This window comes from Phaseolus vulgaris, chromosome 4 (assembly GCF_000499845.2).
Source record: "Phaseolus vulgaris cultivar G19833 chromosome 4, P. vulgaris v2.0, whole genome shotgun sequence".
Lineage (NCBI taxonomy): Eukaryota > Viridiplantae > Streptophyta > Magnoliopsida > Fabales > Fabaceae > Phaseolus > Phaseolus vulgaris.
The window spans coordinates 8,555,806-8,582,855 of NC_023756.2; the positions used below are offsets into that span (position 1 = coordinate 8,555,806).

Below are 27,050 nucleotides of genomic sequence, written 5' to 3' on the forward strand. Positions count from 1 at the left end.
CAATATTAAGTCTCATTATAAATTAAATTTGTGTATATTATTATAATTTAATCTGATTATATTACAAAAGTTGTCTTAAATTTTTCTAAAATCACCAATCATAAAAAAATCGATAAAAAGTTAAAATAAACTAAGTAATTGGAATTTTTTATAATCCTAGAAAAAACATTTATTATACAGAATATTAATTTATTTAAAAATTAATATTGAATCTAATATTAATTTCAATGAAGTAAAGAAATTTGAGTATTTTACACTGGGAGAGTAAAAAATAAAAGTGACTCCTCGTGTGAAACTGTTAAGTCATCAATCATCTGCATCCTCTGCAACAATGAAAACTACGTCCTCTTGTATTCTCTGCATTCACGACACAAATTTTAGGTTTCGTCATTTTTCTCATATCTCTTTTGATTTTCTACTTTTTTAAACTTCAATACATTTTTTTTTACTAATAAATTTGTGATTCATTGCTTCTAATTTCGTATTGGCTCAAATAGGTGAAGGAAATGCAAATTAGGAAGGTGTTCTTTGCGTTTCTAGTTCTTAGTTTCTGGTTCGTGGTGAAGGTGAGTTATTAAATGTCAAAAGAAGTAGTAATCCGTTTTCTCATTTAACTATTCTGCTCATGTTCCTTAGTCTGTTTAATTTGCCTGAGCCATTATAGTAATATTTGCAATATTATAGTAAATGATGTTTATATCCTACAAGTTACCTGTTATGTTACTTAACAAGATAAATTGATGTCGTCGGAGTTGCATACTCAGCTGGGGAAACTGCAGTTATACATGTGACACTTATTTTTTGGCTAGATTCTTAGTTACCGATTCATGAAAATTCAACTACTTTAATATCTTAGTTGAATACAAATATTATACTGTAAACTAAATTTTCTTTTCAACTCACTAAAATCATTGAGAAACTAGATTAAAATCCTGAGCCTAGTTATTAGTTCATGTTGGGATGATTTATTTTGCATATCAGCTTACTGATTTGATTTTTAATTTGAGTTGTGTGATTTGTTAAAAATTGAAAAAAACTAACTAGATAATTTAGATAACTATTGATATTTCCTAATGAGATATATACCAACCAACTACTTGTACTTATTGATCTGATTTAGTGCCATTTTAGTAAACCAACACCCGTTTCATATAAAACATTTTTCCTTGGTTTTCTCTGTTTGCTATAGAGCTGTGGCTAATTGTATTTGCTCATTCAGATACGAATGTTTTATACTACCTTTTCTGCATTTTGATGTCTAATAATTATAGAAAATTTTGTTTCATATAGCACTTTAGGAAATTACTATTTAACCTATGTAATTTTTTGTTGGCTCTTTGTGAAAGTGAATGGTAAGAGGAGATTTTGAAGCTGTTGGAAATCATAGACATAAAAAACCTTTCATCTGTTGAATTTGTTGCAATTGTATTTCAGGAATTAGGAGGATTAATACTGGAACCTGTGGCAGAGAAGTTCCTTTCTTACTTCAAAAATAGTGGTAATTAATTAGGTTCCAGAAAAGATCCTTTCTTACTTCAAAATTAAAGTGAACTAAATAATTGCATTTTTTTATAATCCTAGAATAAAAACCATTTATTATGCAGAGTATTAATTTATTTAAAAATTAATATTGAATCTAATATTAATTTCAATTTAGTGATAGGCGTTGACTATTTTGCACAGGGAGAGGAAACAATACACTAAGAGATGTGATAATAGGTAAAATTACAATTTTAATAGAAGAGAGACATATACTAGATATTAAAGAAAAACATACATAAAGATTTAGATGAGGAGTGAGAAGTGATAAAAGATAGAGAATTTATTACATTTGATATCATATCTTAAAATTAATACAAATAATTAATGTTGTAAAAAGAGAAAAGTTTAATCATGTATAATAGTATTTGTCTTATTAAATCAATGATGTCTTTATAAGCATTCTAACCTAAATTTGATTTCAATAAGCTAATCTTCATAAATTAGTTGTTATTCATTAAAATTAAGTTATTTACATTGATTGATGGGTTAAAATGTTATATTTGCATTGGAATTGATTTGATCTAATTAAATTAATTTATAGAAAGTTACCATATTATTTTTTATATATTAAATATCTCAAAAGATTTGTTTTCTCAGAAGGTTCATTGCACTTTAAAAGACAACAAAAAAAGACAAAAGTAATTAACTTTCTTTTTCTCCTTAACTTTTTTCCTTAAGCTTTTCCATTTTACTTTCTCCTTTTTGTTTGTTCTTCTTTTTTGTCAAGTATACTTTTTACTATATATTATTGTTGAATTCTTTTGTTGTTTATTGTTTTTTAGAAAATGGGTCGTGCAAGAGTAACCTTAAAACACATATCAAATAAAAGATTTCGTAAGACAACTTTTATACAAAAAAAAGAGAGGACTAATGAGGAAAATCTCTTAATTTTCCAAGAAGTGTGGTGGTGAATACTGTTTGATTGTGTATGATGATGGTAATGAGAATGTTGGGTTAGTGACTTCGCCCCAAAACCTTGTAGAGTTACATTCCATGATTCAAAAATACTATAAAAATCAAATCAAGAATGGGAGACCTCACAAGACTTATGGTCTTGATGACTTTCTTGAGAGTAGGAAAAACATGATTGAGGCTTAGATTTGTAAAGTAGATAAACAAATTAGCGTCATCAAGTATTAAACATGGAATCGAAGAATCATTAACATGGAAAAGGATCAATTGAGGGTCTTCTATGCTAATGTGGATGCCAAAATTGAAGCTTGTGATCAGAGAATTAACTTGTTGAAGAAGAAGCCTCAAAGTGAAGTCAATTCTAGTTTCAAGCAAAACATGAATCAGGCAACAACTGCTCCCTTTTCCCATCCAAATCTACCCAATTTGATGGATAGCCTCTCACACGGTCAAATATTTCCAACTCCAATCCAAGCACTTAACAATGAGATTGTGGGTTTTACAAATTCAATAAATGAGGTTGATGGAGCTAGTAATCATGAAATTAGTTACATGTTGAGAAACATGCAAGGTGGTGATGATGGTTTTGTGCCAAACATGGCCCAGGAAGATGTTATTGTTACCATCTCACATTTCAACCAAGTCAATTACTTGTAAAACATCTCTCAAAGCAAACCCCTTCTTGATGATTTCTTGAAACAACTTAATGATAAAATTATGAAATGGTAGATTTTAGTAATCCACTTGATGTGTCACTAAATTCAACTAATGAACTTAGTGTCTTAGAGTTTGAGAAATTGATTATGAGACATAGTGGTTGGCGAGACAGATTCATCAGATTCACTACTACAACCCACAAAATCATCACAAGCTTGATAAGGCCAGTCACAACTACTAAGTCCTATAATCAATTCCTCAAACTCCAAGTCACTAAGTTCATTGCTTGAATTTAGTGGCACATCAACTGTATTACTAAAATCTACCATTTCATAATTTTTATCATTAAGTTGTTTCAAGAAGGGGTTCGCGTTGAGAGATGCTTTGTAAGTAATTGACTTGGCTTGGATGTGAGGTGGTATCAATAACATTTTCCTGAGCCATGTTTGACTCAAAACCAAAGTAAGCATCATCACCACCCTGTTGCACGTTTCTCAACATATACTAATTTCATGATTTTTAGCTCCATCAACTTGATTTATTGAATTTGTAAAATCCACCATCCCATTGCCAAGTTCTTAGATTGGAGTTGAGGTGATTTGACGTTGTGAGAGCTTCTCCATCAAATTAGGTAAATTTGGACGTGAGAAGTTGCCTGATTCATATTTTCCATTAAACTAGAATTGGCTGGACTTTGAGGCTTATTCTTCAACAATTTAATTTCCTGATCACAAGCTTCAATTTTAGCATTCACATGAGCACAAAAGACTCGCAATTGATCCTCTTCCATGTTGATGATAGTTGGATACTTGATGCTTCTAATTTGTTTACCAACTTTGCAAATCTCATTCTCAATCATGTTTTTCTTAATCTCAAGAAACTCATCAATACCATTAGTCTTCTAAGGTTGACCATTCTTTAATTGACTTTCATAATACTTTTGACTCATGGAATGTACCTTTACAGGGTTTTAGGGCGAAATCACTGACTCAACAACCCTAATACCATCATCATACACAATTAAACAATGTTCACCACCACACTTCTTGGAAAATTCAGAGATTTTCTTCATTAGTCATCTCTTCGCATGAGAGTTGTCTTGCGAGATCTTTCATTTGATATGTGTTTTAAGATTACTCTTGCATGACCATTATTTTACAAACGCAACATATGCCAATTTTTTTAATAAGAAACAATAAACAACAAAAGAATTCAATAATAATACATAGTAAAAAGTATACCTGAGAAACAAAAAGGTGAAATGGAAAAGCATAAGAAAAAATGTTAAAGAAAATAAGAGAGATAATTTTGACTCTTGTTTTCTTTTATTGTCTTTTAAAATGCAATGAAACTTCCTTAAGAAGTCAAATCTATTGAGATATTTAATGCATAAAAACAAATATGATTTCCTTCTTTAAATTAATTTTAATTAGATTAAATATATTATTATAACCCATCAATTAATGTAAATAACTTAAATTTTAGTGAATAACAAATTGTTAAAGTTTGACTAATTTAAATTAAAATGCTTAAAAAGTCATCATTGATGTAATAAAACAAATATTTTTATACATGAATAAACTTTTCCCTATTACTTACTGCATTAATTATTTCTATTTCTTTTTAAGATATAGTATCAAATATAAAAAATCCTCTATATTTTATCACTTCTCTCTCTTCATCTAAATCTGTATTTTTTTTAATATGTATTCCATCTCTCTCTCTTCTATTAAAACTATACTTTTATTTATTACATCTTATCACATCTCACTGCTGCTCCTGCTCCCTGTGTAGAATAGCCAAATTTTATTACTTAGTTGAAATTAATATTAGATTCGATATTATTTTTTAAATGAATTAATATTTTGCATAATAAAGGTTTTTTATCCTAGAATTTTTAAAAAATACAATTATTTAGTTTATTTTAATTTTTACATCGACTTTTTTTAGGATTGATAATTTTAGAATAATTTGGGACAATTTTTATAATATAATGAAATTAAATTACAAAAATATACACAAATTTAATTATAATGAGATTTAATATTGATTTACAGTCAAAAATATTTTGGAAGAAATATCTTTTTGTTAGTAAAAAAAGACATTTCATTTATCTTGATAAAGAAATAATCTTTATACGAATATAAAATCTTGTTAATAACATTGTATTTCTATTTTTATTTTTCTTCTTTTTTTTAATGAAATCCTGCAATTTCATTTGTTATTATTGTAATTTATATTAACTTCGTCAAATTGTGCAAAAGTTTGTTTCTTTATCAAAATAAATGAAATATTTTTTATCTAACTTAAAAAATTAAATTTGTGTATATTATTGTAATTTAATCTCATTATGTTACAAAAGTTGTTCTAGATTCTTTCAAAATTATCAATCTTAAAAAAGTCGATGGAAAAGTTAAAATGAACTAAATAATTACATTTTTTACAATCACAAAATAAAAACACTTTTTCTTGAGAAAGTTTCATTACACATTAAAACACAATAAAAGAAAATAATAGTTAAAATTCACTCTCTTTTTCTCTTTAACATTTTTCCTCAAGGTTTTCCATATCACTTTCTCATTTTTGTTTGTTTTTTCTTTTGTCAGATATACTTTTTACTTTATATTATTGTTGAATTCTTTTGTTGTTTATTGTTTCTTATTGAATCTTGTTGTCATGTACAAAAATAACCTAAAAACACATCTCAAATGAAAGATCTCGCAAGACAACTTTCATGTGAAGAAAGAGGACTAATAAAGAAAATCTTTGAATTTTTCAAGAAGTGTAAAATGTAAGTTAACAAATTTATCATTTTTTAAAAAAAAATTAAATAATAAAATATGAGATATTTTTGAGTAAATTTTAGTTCATTAAACTTTTATAAATACATATAAAAAATATGTAATAAAATCAAAATCCAAAACTAAAATAAAATTTTATTATTTAATAAATTTATTTTAATTATTATTTAATATATAATTTATATTTATATTTATTTTTACTTTTATTTTTACTTTTATTATTGTTTATAATTTATTATTATTTTAAAAATTTATTTTAATTACAGTTATTATTTATAATTTTATTACTGTTTTTTATATTATTCCTATTTTAAATTTTAAATATATTACTATTATTTCATAGTTTTTACATTTATATTACTAATTTATTTTCTTTTACTATTACTATATAAATACATTTATATTATTATTATATAATTATGTTTATTTTATTACTATTATATTATACTATTATAATTAATTATTTTATTTTTATTTATATTATAAATATATAATATTTTTTTATTATAATATATAAAGTGTTGTACACATATAATTAAAGTCAAGGATAAAGTAATAATACACAAACTATTACCTATCTTTCTCCTTTTTTCCGCTCACCATGGAGGGGTCAAAATTTCAACATTCCACTCCTTTCTTTCCTCCCATTTATGCAAGAGTCGGTAAAAACAAACATCCAAGATTCGCGATTTCCATTCTACACGTACAGTAAATATACAGAAACAAACACACCATTAAATGTGTGTTTGGGGAAGGAATGTATGGAGATTTCAGGGAGTGAATTTGTGAGAATGTGAGAGTGTTTGGATTGAGATATCTTATAGTGGATGTGTGAGAAAAGTTTAGGGGAGTTTGTGAATGATCTCATGGTTGTAAGAGAATTTTAATTTTTTTAAAGGTGTTAAATGTTATTTTAGAAATTCATCCTTGCCTATTAATTTTTTTTTTAATAATAAAATGAGTTATTTTTGTTTAAAAGTAAACAAATTTCACAAAATTTGTAGATTTAAAAATTAAAATTAAAAAATAAATATGTAATAAATATAAATAGATATAATTTAAAATTATAATTAAAAAAAATGTATTCAACAAATTAAATAAAAACACAACTCCAAGTAATTTCTTAAAATATTAAACATGTATTATAAAATTGGAAAGTAAATTTGAAAAAATATCAGATCTTATATAAATAAAAAATATTTTTTTATTAAAAACCTATAGTAATAAAAAATAAAAAATATTACAACAACAAAAATATAACGTAATTAACGATAGAAAAGAATTTCATAAAGAAACTATTATCAAATAAATTATAACTCATAAACGTAATAATTATACAAAAATATATTAATATAAACACAACAACAAATTAAATAAAAACAGAACTTCAAATAATTTCTTAAAATATTAAACATATTCTATAAAATTAGAAAATAAATCGCATCTTATATAAATAAAAAATACTATTTTTTAATATTAAAAAACCTAACAATAATGAAAAATAAAAAATACCAACAATAGAATAAATAAGGGTAAATTCGAAACAACACATGCTGATGTGACTTTTTCTCTACATCTCTTCATTTTAAGGAGAGATGATATTTACTGTTCACAAGTATATCCTTTTATTCTCTTCCCTCCAAAACCTTAAATCTAAATAATAATTATTTTTTTAACATTTAATTCTTTATTAAAAATATATGTTTTTTATTTAAAATTAATATTTTTACATAATGGAAATAGAAATTTTTAATGTTATATTTTTTTTTACATTTTACATACATTTTACATACACATAGCATAATGTTATGAAATAGATATAGTTTATTTCTCACATTTTAAATAAATTATTAATCTTATAATTATAAATATTATAAATAATGTTGCAGTAATTAAAAAAACCAAAAAAAGTTAAGAGAAGGAATGAGAAGTTTTAATAATATGTGTACGTAATTCTTATTTTTATGACATTTAATTCTTTATAAAAAAATACATTTTTTATTTAAAATTAATATTTTTACATAATGAAAATAGAAATTTTTAATGTTATATTTTATTTTTCATATTTTACATAGACATAACATAATGTTATGAAACATATATAGTTTATTTCTCACATTTTACATAAATTATTAAACAACTTTTCATTTTCCAATTCAAACAAAGCATTAAACTGTAAGGAAATTTCATAAAAAAAATAATTATTTTAGATATTTAATACATAAAAAACATTATGGTAACTTTCTTTAAATTAAATTTAATTAGATTAAATATATCATTAATAAACTTGTTAACATAATCTAAATTGGATTATAATCAATAAAATAAACAGACTAGATTTGTGATTGATACTAAATCAAATCAATTTTTTATTACACTGATTTTATATTAACTTCGTCAAATTACGTATAAAATAAAGATTCTTTCTTTATCAAAATAAATGAAATATCTTTTTATTAAGTCTTATTAAACACAAATCTTGCATATTTTGATTTTAAAACACTAAAGAACAAAACATATTATCCTTCAAGGTCACACACAGTAAAGAAAAAGAACATCAAGTTCTTCTAACCATATTAATTCACATTTTCACAAAATTCTACACTCTTTACTGCAAGATCAAACCTAGATTACCATCAATTTTAATAATCATAAAATAGTATAATTTTTAAACCATGAGTTAGAAAAAATAATATTGCAAAAATAACACTTCTCTGAATTAATATATGGAACAAAATTCTGCACTTTTTACTGTAAGAAGAAAACTACATTACCTAAACAAATCAACATCAAGAAAATAAACAATTTGATGTCAAAAACTAATTTATTGATAAAGAAACACAACAACACATATAGTGTAACAAGAAGAAAGAACCAAGTTTACTCAAAATTAAACCTTCAGGAAAACATGTTATAGTAATTTGTTTGAAATAAATCTAATGGTGACGACAAAACATGCAAATCTCTTCCTCCTTGTTGCTCATTTTGATATTGATCGCAAATACTTGGCAAGACAGATTCACGAGCCTCACTGCTACAACCCACATGATCATCACATGCTTGATAAGGCCAATCACAACTACTAAGTCCCATAATCAATTCCTCAAACTCTAACACAGTAAGTTCATTGGTTGAATTTAGTGGCGGATCAACTGGATCAAGAAGGACTTCGCTTTGAGAGATGCTTTGCAAGTAATTGACTTGATTTGGAAGTGGGGTGGTAGCAGTAGTATTTTCCTGAGACATGTTTGGCACAAAACCTTGAGGCTTATTCTTCAACAATTTAATTCCTTTGCCACAAGCTTCAATTTTGGCATCCACATGAGCACAGAAGGTCCTCAACTGATCCTCTTCCATGTTTATCATACTTGGATCCCAAGTTGGATACTTGATGCTGCTAATTTGTTTATCCACTCTGGAAATCTCAGCCTCAATCATGTTTTTCCTATTCTCAATAAACTCTTCAATACCATAAGTCTTATGAGGTCTCCAATTCTTTAATTGACTTTCATAATACTTTTGAATCATGGAATGTACCTCTACAGGGTTTTGGGGTGAAGTCACTGGTCCAACATCCCCATTACCACCATCATACACAATCAAACAGTGCTCACCACCACACTTCTTGGAAAATTCAGAAACCTTCTTCATTAGTCCTCTTTTTCTTCGCAAAAAAGTTGTCTTGCAAGATCTTTCATTTGAGATGTGTTTTAAGGTTATTCTTGCACAACCCATTTTCTAAGAAAACAAAATATGACAAAAAAGTTCAAGAAGAAACAATAAACAAAGGAATTCAACTTAATAATGTATAGTAAAAAGTATACCTGACAAAAAGGAAGAACAAACACTTGACAAAAGGCAGAAGAATAAAAGAAAGAAGGAAGTCAAATGGGAAAGCTAAAGGAAAAAAGTTGAAGAGAAGAAGAAAGTTAATTTTGGCACTAGTTTTCTTTTGTTGTCTTTTAAAGGCAATGAAACTTTCTCAAGAAATCAAATATTTTTGACATATTTAATGCATAAAAATAAATATGGTAACTTTCTTTAAATTAATTTTAATTAGATAAAATATATCATTAATAAACTTGTTAATTTAATCTAAATTTAAAAAACAAAAATTTAATCTAAATTTGATTATAATCAATAAATATATACAACCTTAAATATTAAAAATTATTCTGTATTAATTGAAATTCCTATGTTACCTTGACTGTGTAATAATGATAAATTTAGATGAAAAGTTATGCGATCTAAATAAAATATTTTACAATAAATGTGTTATAAAATAAAGGACTAGATTTGTGTTTAATAAAAAATCAATTCAATTTGTTATTATGGTAATTTTATACTAACTTCGTCAAATTACGTATAAAGATTCTGAAATATCTTTTTTATCTTTTTCAACAGTAAATCAATATTAAGATAAATTTGGTTTGGATGAAAATATTTTACAATGATTAACATATTTAATTAAAATTATTTCAATTGTTGACCAAGAAAAGGTTTGGTAAATGTGTTTTAAAATAAAGAGACTAGATTTGTGATTATACAAAATCAAATCAATTTGTTATTACAGTGATTTTATATTAACTTTTCAAATTACGTATAAAGATTGTTTCTTTATCAAAATAAATGAAATATTTTTTTTATCTTTTTCAACGGTAAATGAATATTAAATCTTATTAAAAATTAAATTTGTGTATATTATTGTAATTTAATCTGATTATATTACAAAAGTTGTGCCAAATTTTTCTAAAATTATCAATCTTAAAACAAATCGATAAAAAGTTAAAATAAACTAAATAATTGTAATTTTTTATAATCCTAGAAAAAACCTTTATTAGACAGAATATTAATTTATTATAGTAAATGATGATTATATCCTACAAGTTGCCTGGTAAGTTAATTCTCAACAAGATATATTAAGTGTTGTGCCCTTTAAATTAAAGTTAAGGACAAAGTAGTAATAAACAAACTATTTCTTATCTTTCTTCTTTTTTTTCGCTCACTATGGAGGGGTCAAAATTTCAACATTCCACTCCTTTCTTTCCTCCCATTTATGCAAGAGTGAGTAAAAACAAACATCCAAGATTCGCGACTTCCATTCTACACAAACAGTAAATATACAGAAACAAACACACCATTAAAGATGTGTTTGGGAGGGAATATGTGGAGATTTGAGGGAGTAAATGTGTGGGAATGTGAGAGGGAAGTGTGAAGAAAGTCAGAGTGTATGGATGGAATATCTTAGACTGGATGTGTGAGAAAATTTTAGGAGAGTTTGAGAGTGATCTCATGGTTGTGAGAGAATTTTAATTTTTTTAAAGGTGTTAAATGTTATTTTACAAATTTATCCTTGCCTATTAAAATTTTTTTAACAATGAAATCAGTTATTTTTGTTTAAAAATAAACAAATTTCACATAATTCTTAGATTTAAAAATTACAATTAAAAAATAAATATAAGTAGATATAACTTAAAAATTATAATTAAAAAAATTTTATTCAATAAATTAAATAAAAACAGAACTTCAAGTAACTTCATTATAAAATTGGAAAGTAAATTTGAAAAAAAACCAGAAAAAAATAAGATCTTATATAAATAAAAAATATTTTTTTATTAAAAACCTATAGTAATAAATAATAAAAAATACTACGACAACAAAAATATAACGTAACTAACAATATAAAAGAATTTCATAAAAAACTATTATCAAATAAATTATAACTCATAAACATAATAATTATAAAAAAAAATATTGATATAAATAGAAGAACAAATTAAATAAAAACAGAACTTCAAATAATTTCTTAAAATATTAAACATATTATATAAAATTAGAAAATAAATCACATCTTATATAAATAAAAAAATACTATTTTTTAATATTAAAAAACCTTACAATAATGAAAAATAAAAATACCAACAGTAGAATAAATAAGGGTAAATTCGAAACAAATGCTGATGTGACTTTTCCTCTACATCTCTTCATTTTAAGGAGGGATGATTATTGTTCAGTGGTATATTCTCTTATTCTCTTCCCTACAAAACCTTAAGTTTGTGTTTGGATTGGGAGTGACATTGTAGCCGCAGACGGATGTGGGGTGCCCCCTCGTTTGGATCCGCTGATGGTGGAGGGTGTGGGTGAGGGTGAGGGGAAAGTTGGGCCAAATAGTGAAGAGAAAGGAGAGGGTGAGGGTGAGGGAGTGAGTGCCAGGTAGGATGAGTGCAAAGTCATTTGTGCCCTCACTAGATTTTTGGACATATCTGGACGTGAAGCATGCATGCGCACAGTGTTATGTGAAGAACCTTTTCAGCAAGCACATGAGATTCCTGACCATTGTTCAGAAATCTCTTTGACCAACTTCAAAGCTCAATGAATGCATAGCTAAGTTGGTGAGAGAGTGGATAAGCGTAATAAAGAGGTGCAACACTATATATCTGGTTCCCAACCTCACAAAGCAGAGGCAATTTAGTTCTTCAGAAAGCACAAACCTAGAGAGCTTGGAGAGGGTCGTGAGTAAGCATAGTGGTAGGAGAGTGCGCTAGGTTCTTCGTTTGTGACCTCAGGTGAGCTTCGTGTGAATTTAGTTTCATTCTTAACCGATTATCACTGAAAATGAACATATGCCATAATCGATTATGTGGAAAAAATAGTTGATAATCGATTATGCTCATGACATAATCGATTACCTGTAAAAATTTCCGTGAGATAATCGATTATGGTGGTTTTTGAACTGGAAGCATAATCGATTATGTGGCATAAACCTTTGGATAATCGATTATGTGTTATTTTACACTGAGGTGATAATCGGTTATGTTTCTTAATTTTCCAGATTTTTTATTTTCTGTTTTTTGAACTAATTTTTGAATGATTTTTTTAGGTACAATTTGATAAATCTTAGACTTGCATTGTGTCGTGGTTTTGTTCTACTCTCTTGAGGTATGTGTGTTTTTTTTTGTTTTAAATTGTGTTTGGATGTTTATTTTTATGTTGAATTTAATTTGTTTAAATTATTTTAAAGTACTTGTTAATTAGTTTTTAATTTTAGATGTGAATGTTTAGGAAAATTGATTATCTAAAATTGTATATTGTTAATGTAAAAATTTCATGAAATTTGAATATGTTATTTTTGTGACATGAATTGAATTGAATTGAATTTATAGATTGAAATTAGAGATCTAAATCTGTTATTTTAAAATATTGTTATTAAAAAGATTATAAAAATTGTTACAGTAATTTAAAAACAGAAAAACTAAATATACAGAAGATTTTTTTAACATTTAACAATGTTAATAAATAAATTTATGAATGTGTACATAGTAATTTTTTTTTTTTAACTTTGAAGCCGTTAATAAATAAATTTTTGATTTAAATTTACAGAATATATTATTTTTTAGAAATTATTATTTTTACAGAATGTAAATATAATTTTTAATGTTATTTTTTAAAACAAATATTGTATTAATTAAAAAAACAGAAAAAGATTACATAATAAATTAATTTTTTTAATAATATGTGTACATAGTTACTATTTTTTTAACATTTAATTCTTTATAAAGAAATATATTTATTTATTAGAAATGATTATTTTTACATAATGAAAATAGAAATTTTGAATACTATATTTTATATTTTTGGACATTTTACATACTCATACCATAATGTATATGAAATACATATTATTTATTTGTCATAGTTTACATAAATTGTTAATGTTATTATGAAAAAATTAAAATAAATATTGTAGTAATTGAAAAGAACAAAAAAATTACATAATAAATTCGATTTTTTAATAATATTTGTAGATAGTTAATATTTTTTTAACATTTATTTATTTGAAATTATTATTTTTGTAGAATGAAAATATAAATTTTGAATGTTATATTTATAAATTTTTTTCATTTTACATAGACATACCATATTATGAAAATATATATAATTTATTTCTCATAATTTACATAAATTATTAATATTATTATTTAAAAATTAAATCAAATATTGTAATGATTTAAAAAATAAACAGAAAAGGTTACATAATACATTAGAATTTTTACTAATATGTGTACATAGTTAATATTTTTTTTAACATGAAATTGTTTATAAAAAATAGATTTATTTATTTGAAATTATTATTTTTACAGAATAGAAATTTGGAATGTTATTTTTTATATTTTTTAAAATTTAATTCTTTATAAATAATACATTTATTTATTTATAGTTAATATTTTGACCTAATGCATGAATGCAAATTTGACATGTTATAAATAATAAATGTTAACAGAATTTTTTATAGAAATTAATAATGTTATAGAAAGTTTTATTGTTAGATAATGGAAATGTAATTAAAAAAAATTAATAATGTTATAAATTTTTTATCGTTACAGAATGTAAATGTAATTTAAAATATTATTGTACTAAAACCCTAAACCAAAAAAAGTTAAGAGAAGATATATTTATTTTTTGATTGATTAAATTATAATTTTGTTAGTCTATATTTATTTTGTTATATTAGATAAATTAAATGATAGAGTCATTTACAATAAAATGTTTATTATAATTATTTAAAATTAGATATTAGGGTTACTGTATTGGTGTAGTTTTACACCGAAACGGTAATCGCATTCGGTATGTTGTATTGACACTTATCCATAATCATGGTTCTGGATCAAAGTTCAAGATTTCGTGGATAATGTTATGAATTTGGGTAGCCATTACGACGAGGCAAAGATGATACATTTTAAGGAAACTGTTGCAATTTATGATGACCTTGTTTCGGCGAACATGAATTTAATTTCACAAATACAAGAACAAATTAAAAAAAATACTAAAGGTGCTTCAATGATGATCCTTTGTATGATTGATTTTGGATTGAATTTGTTACGTACGGTGCGTACTAGAAGGAATTGTATTAGTGAGTTCCAACCACAAAAAGAGCGTCGCAGACAAGAATTGATGGAGTACTTGGTTCACGCTGAACAATGTCATGATATTATTCGCATGGGACCATAAACTTTCCTTCAATTATGTCAATGAATACGGGGAACTGGAATTGTTAAATATGCATATCGATCAACTGTGGAAGAACAAGTTACGAAATTTCTGCACATTATTGGGCATAATGTGAAGAATCGAAGTGTGTCATTCTTTTTTCATCGGTTTGGAGAAACAATTTCCCATCACTTTCATAATGTTTTGAGTGCAATATTAAGGTTGGAGGGGGAATTCTTAATTCAACCAAATGGAACGGTTGTTGAACCGCACATCCTTAACAACAATTTACCCTTACTTTAATGTTTGTTTATGATAATATTATTTTAAATCACGTATAATGTTTTATTTATTTTGTGTTTAATAAAACTTATGAAATTTGGTTTACATTAGCATTTTTTAGGGGCAATAGATGAGACTCATGTACGTGTTAAGGTTTCATGTGCTGATGCACCTCGTTTTCGAGGGAGAAAAGATTGACCAACTCAAAACATATTTGCAGCGTGTGACTTTGATATAAAATTCACATATGTCCAGGCCGGTTGGGACGGAACAACCTCGGATTCAAGGATATTAAAAGACGTTTTGGTACGAGACGATCATTTAGTTATTCTAAAAGGTTAGTTTTAGGGGATTGGGTGTGCAAAAGAATAAATAGGTTATAGTAGTATATACTAACACAACTTTCCACTATCTTTGTAGGAAAATACTATCTTGGTGATGCAGTTTTTATGTTAAAACCAAATATAATAACACCTTATCGTGGGGTTAGATACCATTTGAAAGAATATTCGTGAAAAGCGCCACAAAATGCTAAAGAGTTGTTTAATCTTCGAAATTCATCACTTAGAAATGTAATTGAGAGAACATTTGGGGTACTGAAAAAACGATTTCCAATTATAGCCAATGGGACTAAGCCACATTATGATGTCGATACTATGACAAAAATTGTTTTAGGTTGTTGTATTCTGCATAACTTTCTTCGTGAGGCGACAATGATGAGTCTCTGATTGAAGAAGTAGATAATGAATTGTTACAAGAAGATGTCCAAGCAACCACCACCCATGCTCGTGAGCATGATTATAGGCTAGGGTGTCATAGGGACACTATAGCAAACGAAATGTGGCAAGATTATGTAAACAATTAATTTCATGAAATAATATATTTCCTTCGATTTTTCAATGTTTGTCATCCTAACTTTATTTAAGTTAATTAGATGGATCGCGGGAAAAATGTTGCTTCAAATTCATCAGGTTCTTATCGAGAGTTCACGAAGTGGAACACGGAGATGGACCTAATTTTGTTCAATGCAATGATTGGCGAGGTACGAAAAGGGTGTAGAATTGATGGTAGCTGGACCACTTAAGGATACACTAACATAGTTATGGCTTTAAATGAGGCTGGCTTATCGGGTATTAAGAAAAATAATGTGAAGAACTGTCAGAAAAGCCTCAAGGATAGGTGGAGGGAAGTCCATGATATGTTTGGGGGATTGAGTGGTTTCGCTTGAAACCAGACCACCAAACGTTTTGAAGCCGAGGACGAAGTTTTGAGTGAGCTGATTAAGGTACGATGATAAGTATTTTTTATTGAACAAATACATTGACTTCACATTTGGCATAAAATACTAATATGTGACATGTATGTAGGCCAAACCATCTACTGTGAAATGGCGTGTGAATCCCATTCCCCATTATGACCTCATGGAGGAGTTGTGGTCTAATGATAGAGCCATGAGAAGTCGGGTCAGGACATCCCATGACATCAATTCACCTCCTGACATGAGCAATTTCAGTATCAACCTTGGGGACAATAATATGGATTATATCCCCGACCAACCGAACTATGAGGAGGCAGATGACTACGTCCCACAATCATCTGGTCCTCACTTCCAATCTAGTGACACTCCTTCTGACACGTCGTCAAACACTCCTTCTATACCGTCTGCTGGTTTTGCGGGCACATCCTCATATCGAGGATTAAAGAGAAACGGCCCTACTATGGACGATATTGATGAACATTTTGCATTGTTGAATACTAATCTTCAAAAATGTGTGTCATCAATGAATGATGGAAATGAAAATGCCTCTCAGTTGGTGGATATCGCTCGTGCACAGGCAACGACAACTCAAGATATAGCTACCGAAATTAGACGAAGAAACGACCTATATGTTGAGCATGTACACCACCATCGACGCCATGCCTCATACCAATACTCAGAGTCTGATATTTGGGAAATGCTCGTGGAGCTTAACATCCAGGACGAACAAGTCATGGATCAATGCTATGAGTTCTTATGTGAGCATCCAGTCAGAGTTAAGCAACTATTTGGGATGTCATACGAGCATCGCATGACCAAATTGTTTGCATTCATGGCTAGGCGTTGATTTCATATTTCATGTGTCGGCGGTTCCTCCATATCTTCTACTTCAGTTTATGATGTCTTAATTTGATTTCACTTGGTCTGTAATTTGTTTTTGTATGTTTCTTGTTGGACAATTATCACTAGAACTGTTATTATTGACAATTATCACTAGAACTGTTATTATTCACTTTTGCACTTCTACTATTGTGTTTAATAACTGCATTTAATTGGTTTATGATATTGTGATAACTTTCCTTAATTAAAATTGAGTTTCATATTTGATGTCATGAATATTTAATTTTTTCTATATATTGAACTATTTGCATTATAGATGACATCATCATCCCAGAAACGCCACAGAACCCGTAAGGGTAAAGAGCCAGCAGAAGGTCATGCCGTTAATCCTCCACCAGCAACGGGGATTGAAGAAGTACTTGATTATTCAAGATACTTTACTTCAAAACGGCAAATGATGGTCTTTGAAAAAATATTTCATGGAAGACCAGTCATAACTCTGAAAGCAATGCATTCTCCTTTTTTTGCTGCACCAGGGTTTGAATTTCAAAAGCTTCTAAACTTCCAACACTTACAACCTTTCCTTGGAATGAAACTTCCCTACTATGAGGAATTGGTGTGAGTGTTTTTTACAAATCTGAAGATCACACCTCTTGGTGAACTTGCCATTGAGATTTGTGGCAAGCGGATACACATCAATGAAATGGATTGGATGAATATTGATGATCTGTAGTATGGCGGTGTTAAGTTAGCACCTGGGACGATCCTTGAGGAATGTAATTTTGATCGAGCCTTAGCATTATCGTCCATGCTTCGTGAAGATGTTCAAGGACAGAATGTCAGAAATGTCGGTAGTCTAATAATGAATGACCGGCTACTACATTACACATGGGTGCACATGTTGTGCCCTCGTGGAAGCAACTTCGCACAAGTATTAAATGAAGATATTTTCATGCTCTGGTGCATAAAAAATAACATAATGATTAATTGGCCACATTACATCATGCAACACATGATGAAATGTCGGGATAACAACATGTTGTTGCCCTATGCAATTTTGATAACATGCATCTTGCAAGTGTATGACTTTGACTTGGAAAATGAACAAGCAGTAATGCTTGGATGAAATCATTATTTCGCCAAAAAGAGTATGACCAAATTAAATATATTCCAGGTCAATGGTGTATGACAACTTGGTAGGCCTTAAGTGGAGGACGAAGGAGATGATGAAGAGGATCAATTGCTAGAACAACATCTTCAAGGTGCTCAACCTGCAATCCCCAGTCAAACTGAAATGTTAACCCAAATTTGGTAAAACAAGTGTTAAAATTGAAATTGAAATGTTAGAGTGGATGTGTGAAGAAAGTTTATTGAGATACGTGACTGATGTGATGATTGTAAGAGTATTTTAAATTATTTTAAATAGTGTAAATTGTAAGATTACAAATTTACCCTTATATATAAAAAAAAATTATTAATTTTGTGCATATTTTAGTTCATTAAAATAATTTAAAGTTTCATTTATAAATAAAAGAAAAAAAATTTAAAATTCAAAGAAATAATTATATATAATTTTAAATGTAAGTATAATTTTATTATTTTTCATTTTATTAATTTAAATTAATTTTGTTACTTAAGTTATTTTATTTAGATAATTTTAATATTATTTATGATTCTTTAAATTATATTATGTTATATATATACACACAAAATTATTATTATTAATAATTTCCATTATTAATATTATTGTATAAAGGGCACTATGATTTTTTCACCTCATTCCAGTCTTCTTTCTCTTCAATTATGAGAAGATTCTAAATATCCTTAACTTTTCACTCACTCTCACTCTCAACCTCTCCCTCTCATAGAAGCAAACAAGGGTGACACCCATTCACCCCCACCCTCAACCTCCATCACCCCCAAAATCAAACACACTCTAACATCCCTCAATCCAAACACTCTCAACTTTTTCAACTTTCTCCACACTTTCTTCATACTTCCACTCTCCCATACCATCAACTTTCTACTCACCCACAACCTCTATTCCAAACAAAGCATAAATCCAAATAACTGATATCCTCTAATTTCTTTATCTTTGAACAGTATATCTACATAAACAAACATGCCCTAAGAATATTCCAATTGTTAGAACCTTTACATGTGTTAATCTCCACTACTGCAAATAGTTATTATATTTTCATTATTTTTGTTAATGAATAGTAAGCTATTTAATAATAATGATCATACCGTACTTAAAAAGATACATAAATAATATAATTGACATATAAAAGAAAAAGAAATTAATTCAAAACAGTTAAATTATCAAAAAATGTGATTTGAAAGAAAAAAATATTTAGTATTTAAAACAAAAAAACTCGACTTAAAACTTATTTAACCTTAATTTAACATGTATTTCACTTCTGTATTCGCACTCATACTATTTTTAAATAACAAAAAAAGTAAAACAAGTATAATTTTGAAATTTACATTAAAAGAATTCACAGAATTTAAAGTCCATTAATATAAGTCACAAAAATAAAAAGTTTAGGAGTAAATATTTCGGATAATTTTTTTAAAAAAAATCTTTATAAGTAATTCTATATAGTAAATAAACAATATATACGAACAATTTGATTTAGTAAATAATAATTTAGATATTAATAATTAATTCATTTATATTAAACACAAATCTTGCATATTTTGATTTTAAAACAAAGTAGAAAGAAACCTATTCTCCTTTAATACACGGTAAAGAAAAAGAACATCAAACTCTTCTAATCATATTAATTCACATTTTTACAAAATTCTGCACTTACATTACCATCAATTTTAATAATCATAAAATAGTATAATCTTTAAACCATGAGTTAAGAAAAAAAAATTGCAAAAATATGAAGAACCAAGTTTACTCAATATTAAATCTTATTAAAAAAAAAATTTGTGTATATCATTGTAATTTAATCTCATTATATTACAAAACTGTCCCAAATTTTTCTAAAATTATCAATCTTAAAAAATGGATAAAAAGTTAAAATAAACTAAATAAATGCAATTTTTTATAATCCTAGAAAAAACCTATTATACAGAATATTAATTGCTAATAAATAAAAAAATAAAAAAATACAGAATATTAATTTATTTCAAAAATAATATTGAATCTAACATAATTTATTTAAAAATTAATATTTTACACTGGAAGAGTAAAAAATAAAAGTGACTCTTCGTGTGAAACTGTTGAATCATCAATCATCTGCATCTCTGCAACAATGAAAACTGCATCCTCTTGTATTCTCTGCATTCACGACACCAATTTTAGGGTTCATCATTTTTCTCATATCTCTTTTGGTTCTCTACTGTTTAACTTCAATACATATTTATTTTACTAATAAATTTGTGATTCATTGCTTCTAATTTCGTATTGGCTCATATAGGTGAAGGAATTGCAAATTAGGAAGGTGTTCTTTGCGTTTCTCGTTCCTAGTTTCTGGTTCCTGGTGAAGGTGGGTTATTAAATGTCAAAAGAAGTAATAATCTGTTTTCTCATATAATTATTCTGTTCGTGTTCCTCAGTCTGTTTTCTCTGTTTAATTTGCCTGAGACATTAAACAAGATAAATTGATGTCGTCGGGGTTGCATACTCACCTGGGGAAACTGCAGTTATACATGTGATACTTATTTTTTGGCTAGATTCGTAGTTACCGATTCCTGAGCCTAGTTATTAGTTCATGTTGGGATGATTTATTTTGCATTTCAGCTTACTGATTTGATTTGTAATTTGAGCTGAGTGATTTGTTAAAAATTGAAAGAAAACTAACACCCGTTGATATTGCCTAATGAGATATATATCAACCAACTACTTGTACTTATTCTTCTGATTCAGTGCCATTTTAGTAAACCAACACCCGTTTCATATAAAAGATTTTTCCTTGGTTTTTTAGACATTTTAGACAATTTTGTTTCATATAGAACTTTAGGAAATTTTTTTGTTGGCTCTTTGTGAAAGTGAACGGTAAGAGGAGATTTTGAAGCTGTTGGAAATCATAGACATAAAAAACCTTTCATCTGTTGAATTTGTAGCAATTGTATATCAGGCATTAGGAGGATTAATACTGGAACCTGTGGCAGAGAAGTTCCTTTCTTACTTCAAAAGTTGTGGTAATTTCATATTTATCTTTTTTTCACTGTGGTGATGTACATGAGACATGGCACTAAGTTGCATATGAAAAAGAAGAATAAGAATTTGTATATGATATATGGACTTTTCTATATACGAATTCTGCTTCACATAATGTATTAACTGCCCCAAAATTTGGTCTGCATGCATCTTTCCTTTTCTAGGCTAATTGTAAATGTATTTAATTAAAGATTTTTCTTACATTATACCCATTTGTATTTGAAGTATTATTGTAGTCATACAGTGAGATTAGGCATTGCTTCCTTTATATCTCTGTCTCCGGTATATATACATACTGAGGTTTTCTTACATCATTTTGCTTCCAACTGTGTTATATGTGGCATTCTCCTTATTGATAGGCTTTATTGTTCCAAAAGTACATAGTCATATGAAACTGTTTTGTTGAATGTCTACATAGCTAATATGTGTGTGGTAGGTAAGTAAAAATCGTTCTTTGCGTACCACGTTTTCGACTATCAAACACGTAGTGGTCAGAACATCCTTCATGCAAAAAAAATGTTAGGCATATTTTATTTTAGTCGTTGTATTTTTTTTGTGATTTTATTTATGTTCACGGTTCATGGTTTATGGGATATATTTTATTGTTCGTAAATAAATTAAGCAATGACAAATTATAATACTTTCTTTTATAGTTGAATGATGCATTGTGTTATATGATAGCTTATGGATATTCGTCGAAGTTGAAGTTGGATGTATGATAGATTAATGTCTAATAGAAGGGGATATACTGATGCATTTCTAAAAAGAGGAGATGAGTTTGTGTCTAATGCATGTCAAGAAATGAATTTGTCAAATGGAAAAATAAGATGTCCTTGTCCTAAGTGCAAAAATCTAAAGTTCTTTCATTTTGAAGAAGTTAAAGTTTATCTATATAAGAAAGGATTCATTCCTAAATATTAGTTTGGACATGTCATGGAGAAACCTATATATAGATACTAGTTCTTAGATTTTTAGTACACATAGAGGGACACATCAATAGATTTGATTTGAGAGCATGCTTTATGATTTTGCTGGTCTAGAGTATGAAATGGATCATGATCAAGAAATGAATGACTCTCTAAGTATGCATGAGACTCCAAACATAGAAGCACAAAAATTTTATTAACTATTAGATACGGCCCGAAAACCATTTTGGCCTGGATGTAATAATCACATTGAATTATCTTTTGCTGTTAGATTTTTTACAATAAAATCAAAGGAAAATATGTCTCAAGGATCAAACATTAGTACTTATGAAAGAGACGCATTCTACTGGTAAACTTAGAAAAGATTTGGAAGTTGTTGAGAAAGAAAGAGGTGAACTTTGAATGAAAATTGTAAATATTGAGAAGCTTTCTAAAGAAAATAATCCAATGATTCAACGATTATGGATGTATATGATAAGTCGTCAATCCATGCCACCAAGCTTTGAGGAAATTGAAGATGAATCACAATCACTCAGTCAACCACTTGGTTCTTATCAAGGTAATTTTATTACACTATTCTATATCTCTCTCTATGCTCTTGTATGTTCCCCCACCACCCTCCTTTGAATCACACCAAAACCATTGTGATTCCATTCCATCTCTTATATTTTCATTTCATCTTAATACTTCTAAAGTTTCCATTCATTTTTCTTCTCTTGTCTGTTTTAACTTGCCAAGTGTGGACTTTGTCTGGGTGCCATCAATATGTGAAGTGGGGTTTGGAATGAGGGCCACTTTCATTGTGTTTGTCATGCCCAAATGTGATCACACTTTTCATCTTTCTTGTATTGATATATGTTCTTTTGTTCTATATATATTTTTTAAATTTCAATTATTGAGTCTTTCACCAAATATCCACCCCTTATGAAAGGGTAATGTAATAAAAGTTGTTCTCTTTTCAAGTGCCAAGTAGTACACATCATTGTTCATTGTAGCATAGTGAGATTGTGAAATTTTATAGCTTTTGAGGGTAGACTACACACCTGTATGACAGTCTTATTTACTTTTTCTTTGCTTCGAAAAGTTCTATTTCCAGATGTTTAACTGTGTGAGTAACCTTTTCTCCCTTTCTTTAGAGCTAAGACTCAGAATTTTCAGTTTATATCAGAGTGACATTTAATCAATGAAATGAGTTATTGCTTGTGAAATTAGATTTGTACTGCTGAATCTGATATTTGTAACTACTTTTATAGTCTGCAAATTTGAACTACTTTTATTAGGAAATATGACAGTTTAATCTTTAGATCCTAAGGTACAAAAAAAATATAATTTTAAATATTTTTGAAGTTCACATTAAAAGAATTCACACAATTTAAAGTCCATTAATATAAGTCACAAAAATAAAAAGCTTAGGAGTAAATATTTTGGATAATTTTGAAAAGATAATCTTTATAAGTAATTCTATATAGTATATAAAAAATATATACGAACATTTTGATTTAGTAAATAATAATTTACGATAAATGTTAATAATTAGTTTGTTTATATTAAACACAAATCTTGCATATTTTGATTTTAAAACACTAAAGAATGAAACCTATTCTCCTTTAAGGTAAAGATGCACACGGTGAAGAAAAAGAACATCAAGTTCTTCTTCTAACCATATTATTCACATTTTCACAAAATTTTGCACTCTTTACTGTAAGATCAAACCTACATTACCATCAATTTAATAATCATAAAATAGTATAATCTTTAAACCATGAGTTAGAAAAAATAATATTGCAAAAAGAAAACTGCTCTAAATCCATATATGGAACCAAAATTCTGCACTTTTTATTGCAAGATGAAACCTAGATTACCTAAACAAATCAGCATCAAGAAATGAAGCAAATTAACGTCAAAAACTAATTTATTGTTGAAGAAACACAAGAACACATATAGTGTAACAATAAGATAGAACCAAGTTTACTCAAAATTAAACATTCAGAAATACATGTTATAGTAATTTGTTTGAAATACATCTAGTGGTGGTGGCAAGGCATGCAAATCTCCTCCTCCTTGCTGCTCATTTGGATATTCAACACAAATATTTGGCAAGACATATTCATCAGCTTCACTGCTACAACCCACAGGATCATCACATGCTTGATAAGGCCAATCACAACTACTAAGTCCCATAATCAATTCCTCAAACTCCAAGTCACTAAGTTCATTGGTTGAATTTAGTGGCACATCAACTGTATTACTAAAATCTGCCATTCCATAATTCTTATCATTAAGTTGATTCAAGAAATCATCTAGAAGGACTTCGCTTTGAGAGATGCTTTGCAAGTAATTGACTTGGTTTGGATGTGAGGTGGTAGCAGTAGTATTTTCTTGAGACATGTTTGGCACAAAACCCAAAGGCTTATTCTTCAACAATTGAATTCCCTTATCACAAGCTTCAATTTTGGCTTCTACATGAGCACAAAAGGCCCTCAATTGATCCTCTTCCATGTTTTTCATACTTGGATCCCAAGTGGGATACTTGATGTTGCTAATCTGTTTATCCACTCTAGAAATCTCAACCTCAATCATGTTTTTCCTATTCTCAAGAAACTCATCAATACCATAAGTCTTGTGAGGTCTCCCATTTTTTAATTGACTTTCATAATACTTTTGAATCATGGAATGTATCTCTACCGGGTTTTGGGGTGAAGTCATTGGCCCAAGATCACCATTATCATCATCAAACACAATCAAACAGTGCTCACCACCACACTTCTTGGATAATTCAGAGATCTTCTTCATTAGTCCTCTTTTTCTTCGCAAGAAAGTTGTCTTGCGAGATCTTTCATTTGAGATGTGTTTTAAGGTTATTCTTGCACGACCCATTTTCTAAGAAAACAAAATATGACAAAAAAAAGTTCAAGAAGAAACAATAAACAAAAAAATTCAACTTAGTCATGTATAGTACAAAGTATACCTTGGAAGAACAAACACGTGAGAAAAGGAAGGAGAACAAACAAAAAGGAGAGAGTGAAATGGAAAAGCCAGAAAAAAGTTAAAGAGGAAGAGAGAGTTAGTTTTGACACTTGTTTCCTTTTGTTGTCTTTTAAAGGGCAATGAAACTTTCTCAAGAAATGAAATCTTTTGAGATATTTAATGCATAAAAACAAATATCATAACTCTCTTTAAATTAATTTTAATTTGATCAAATATATCATTAATAAACTTGTTAATTTAATCTAAATTTGATTATAATCAATAAATATATACTACCTTCAATATTAAAAATTAATCTGTATTAATTGAAATTCAAATGTTACCTTGACTGTGTAATAATGATAATTTTGGATGAAAAGTTATGCAGTCTAAATAAAATATTTTACAATGATTGACATATTTAATTAAAATTAATTCAAATGTACAATTGTTGTGGCATGGGACCAAGAAAAGGTTTGGTAAATGTGTTTTAAAATAAATAGATTAGATTTGTGTTTGATACTAAATCAAATCAATTTGTTATTACAGTGATTTTATATTAACTTCGTCAAATTACGTATAAAGATTGTTTCTTTATCAAAATAAACGAAATATCTTTTTTATCTTTCTCCACAGTAAATCAATATTAAGTTTCATTATAAATTAAATTTGGGTATATTATTATAATTTAATCTGATTATATTACAAGAGTCTTAAATTTTTCTAAAATTATTAATCATAAAAAAATCGATTAAAAGTTAAAATAAACTAAATAATTGGAATTTTTTATAATTTTAGAAAAAAAATTTATTATACAGAATATTAATTTATTTAAAATTTAACATTGAATCTAATATTAATTTCAATGAAGTAACGAAATTTGAGTATTTTACACTGGGAGTGTAAAAAAGTGACTCGTGTGAAACTGTTGAATCATCAATCATCGGCATCCTCTGCAACAATGAAAACTGCATCCTCTTGTATTCTCTCTGCATTCACGACACAAATTTTAGATTTCGTCATTTTTCTCATATCTCTTTTGATCCTCTACTTTTTAACTTCAATACATTTTTTTACTAATAAATTTGTGATTTTTTCGTATTGGCTCAAATAGGTGAAGGAATTGCAAATTAGGAGGTGTTCTTTGCGTTTCTAGTTCCTAGTTTCTGGTTCGTGGTGAAGGTGAGTTATTAAATGTCAAAAGAAGTAGTAATCTGTTTTCTCATATAATTATTCTGCTCATGTTCCTCAGTCTGTTTTCTCTGTTTAATTTGCCTGAGCCGTTATAGTAATACTTGCAATATTATAGTAAATGATCTTTATATCCTACAAGTTGCCAAGTATGTTACTTCTCAACAAGATAAATTGATGTCGTCGGGGTTGCATACTCACCTGGGGAAACTGCAGTTATACATCACTACCTTTTCTGCATTTTGATGTCTAATAGTTATGGAAAATTTTGTTTCATATAGCACTTTAGGAAATTACTATTTAACCTATGTTGCAGAAATTTTTTTGTTGGCTCTTTGTGAAAGTGGACGGTAAGAGGAGATTTTGAAGCTCTTGGAAATCATAGACATAAAAAACCTTTCATCTGTTGAATTTGTAGCAATTGTATATCAGGCATTAATACTGGAACCTGTGGCAGAGAAGTTACTTTCTTACTTCAAAAATAGTGGTAATTTGATATTTATATTTTTTCA

At 27.7% G+C, this 27,050-nt stretch overlaps 2 protein-coding genes across 5 annotated transcripts in view; one reads left to right on the top strand and one right to left on the bottom strand.

The window, feature by feature from the left end:
- LOC137837173 (uncharacterized) overlaps nt 1–27,050 on the top strand; it is an 87,498-nt gene extending 60,448 nt beyond the window's left edge. For 2 of the 4 annotated variants that reach the window (XR_011085379.1, XM_068646061.1), the window contains 2 exons: nt 498–566; nt 1,435–3,740. Coding sequence is in view for 1 of the 4 variants with exons in the window: in XM_068646061.1 (XP_068502162.1) it covers nt 498–566; nt 1,435–1,506 (141 nt within the window). In the remaining 3 variants the exon portion in view is untranslated. Of the gene's footprint in view, nt 1–497; nt 809–1,434; nt 3,741–20,711; nt 22,940–26,461; nt 26,530–26,854 lie in introns of those variants that run through there. The other 2 variants (XR_011085378.1, XR_011085377.1) reach the window with 2 other exon arrangements.
- LOC137837174 (floral homeotic protein GLOBOSA-like) lies at nt 21,711–25,264 on the bottom strand. Its single transcript, XM_068646062.1, has one exon. It carries the CDS (start codon nt 25,255–25,257, stop codon nt 24,367–24,369), a length of 891 nt encoding a protein of 296 aa, XP_068502163.1. The 5' UTR covers nt 25,258–25,264; the 3' UTR covers nt 21,711–24,366.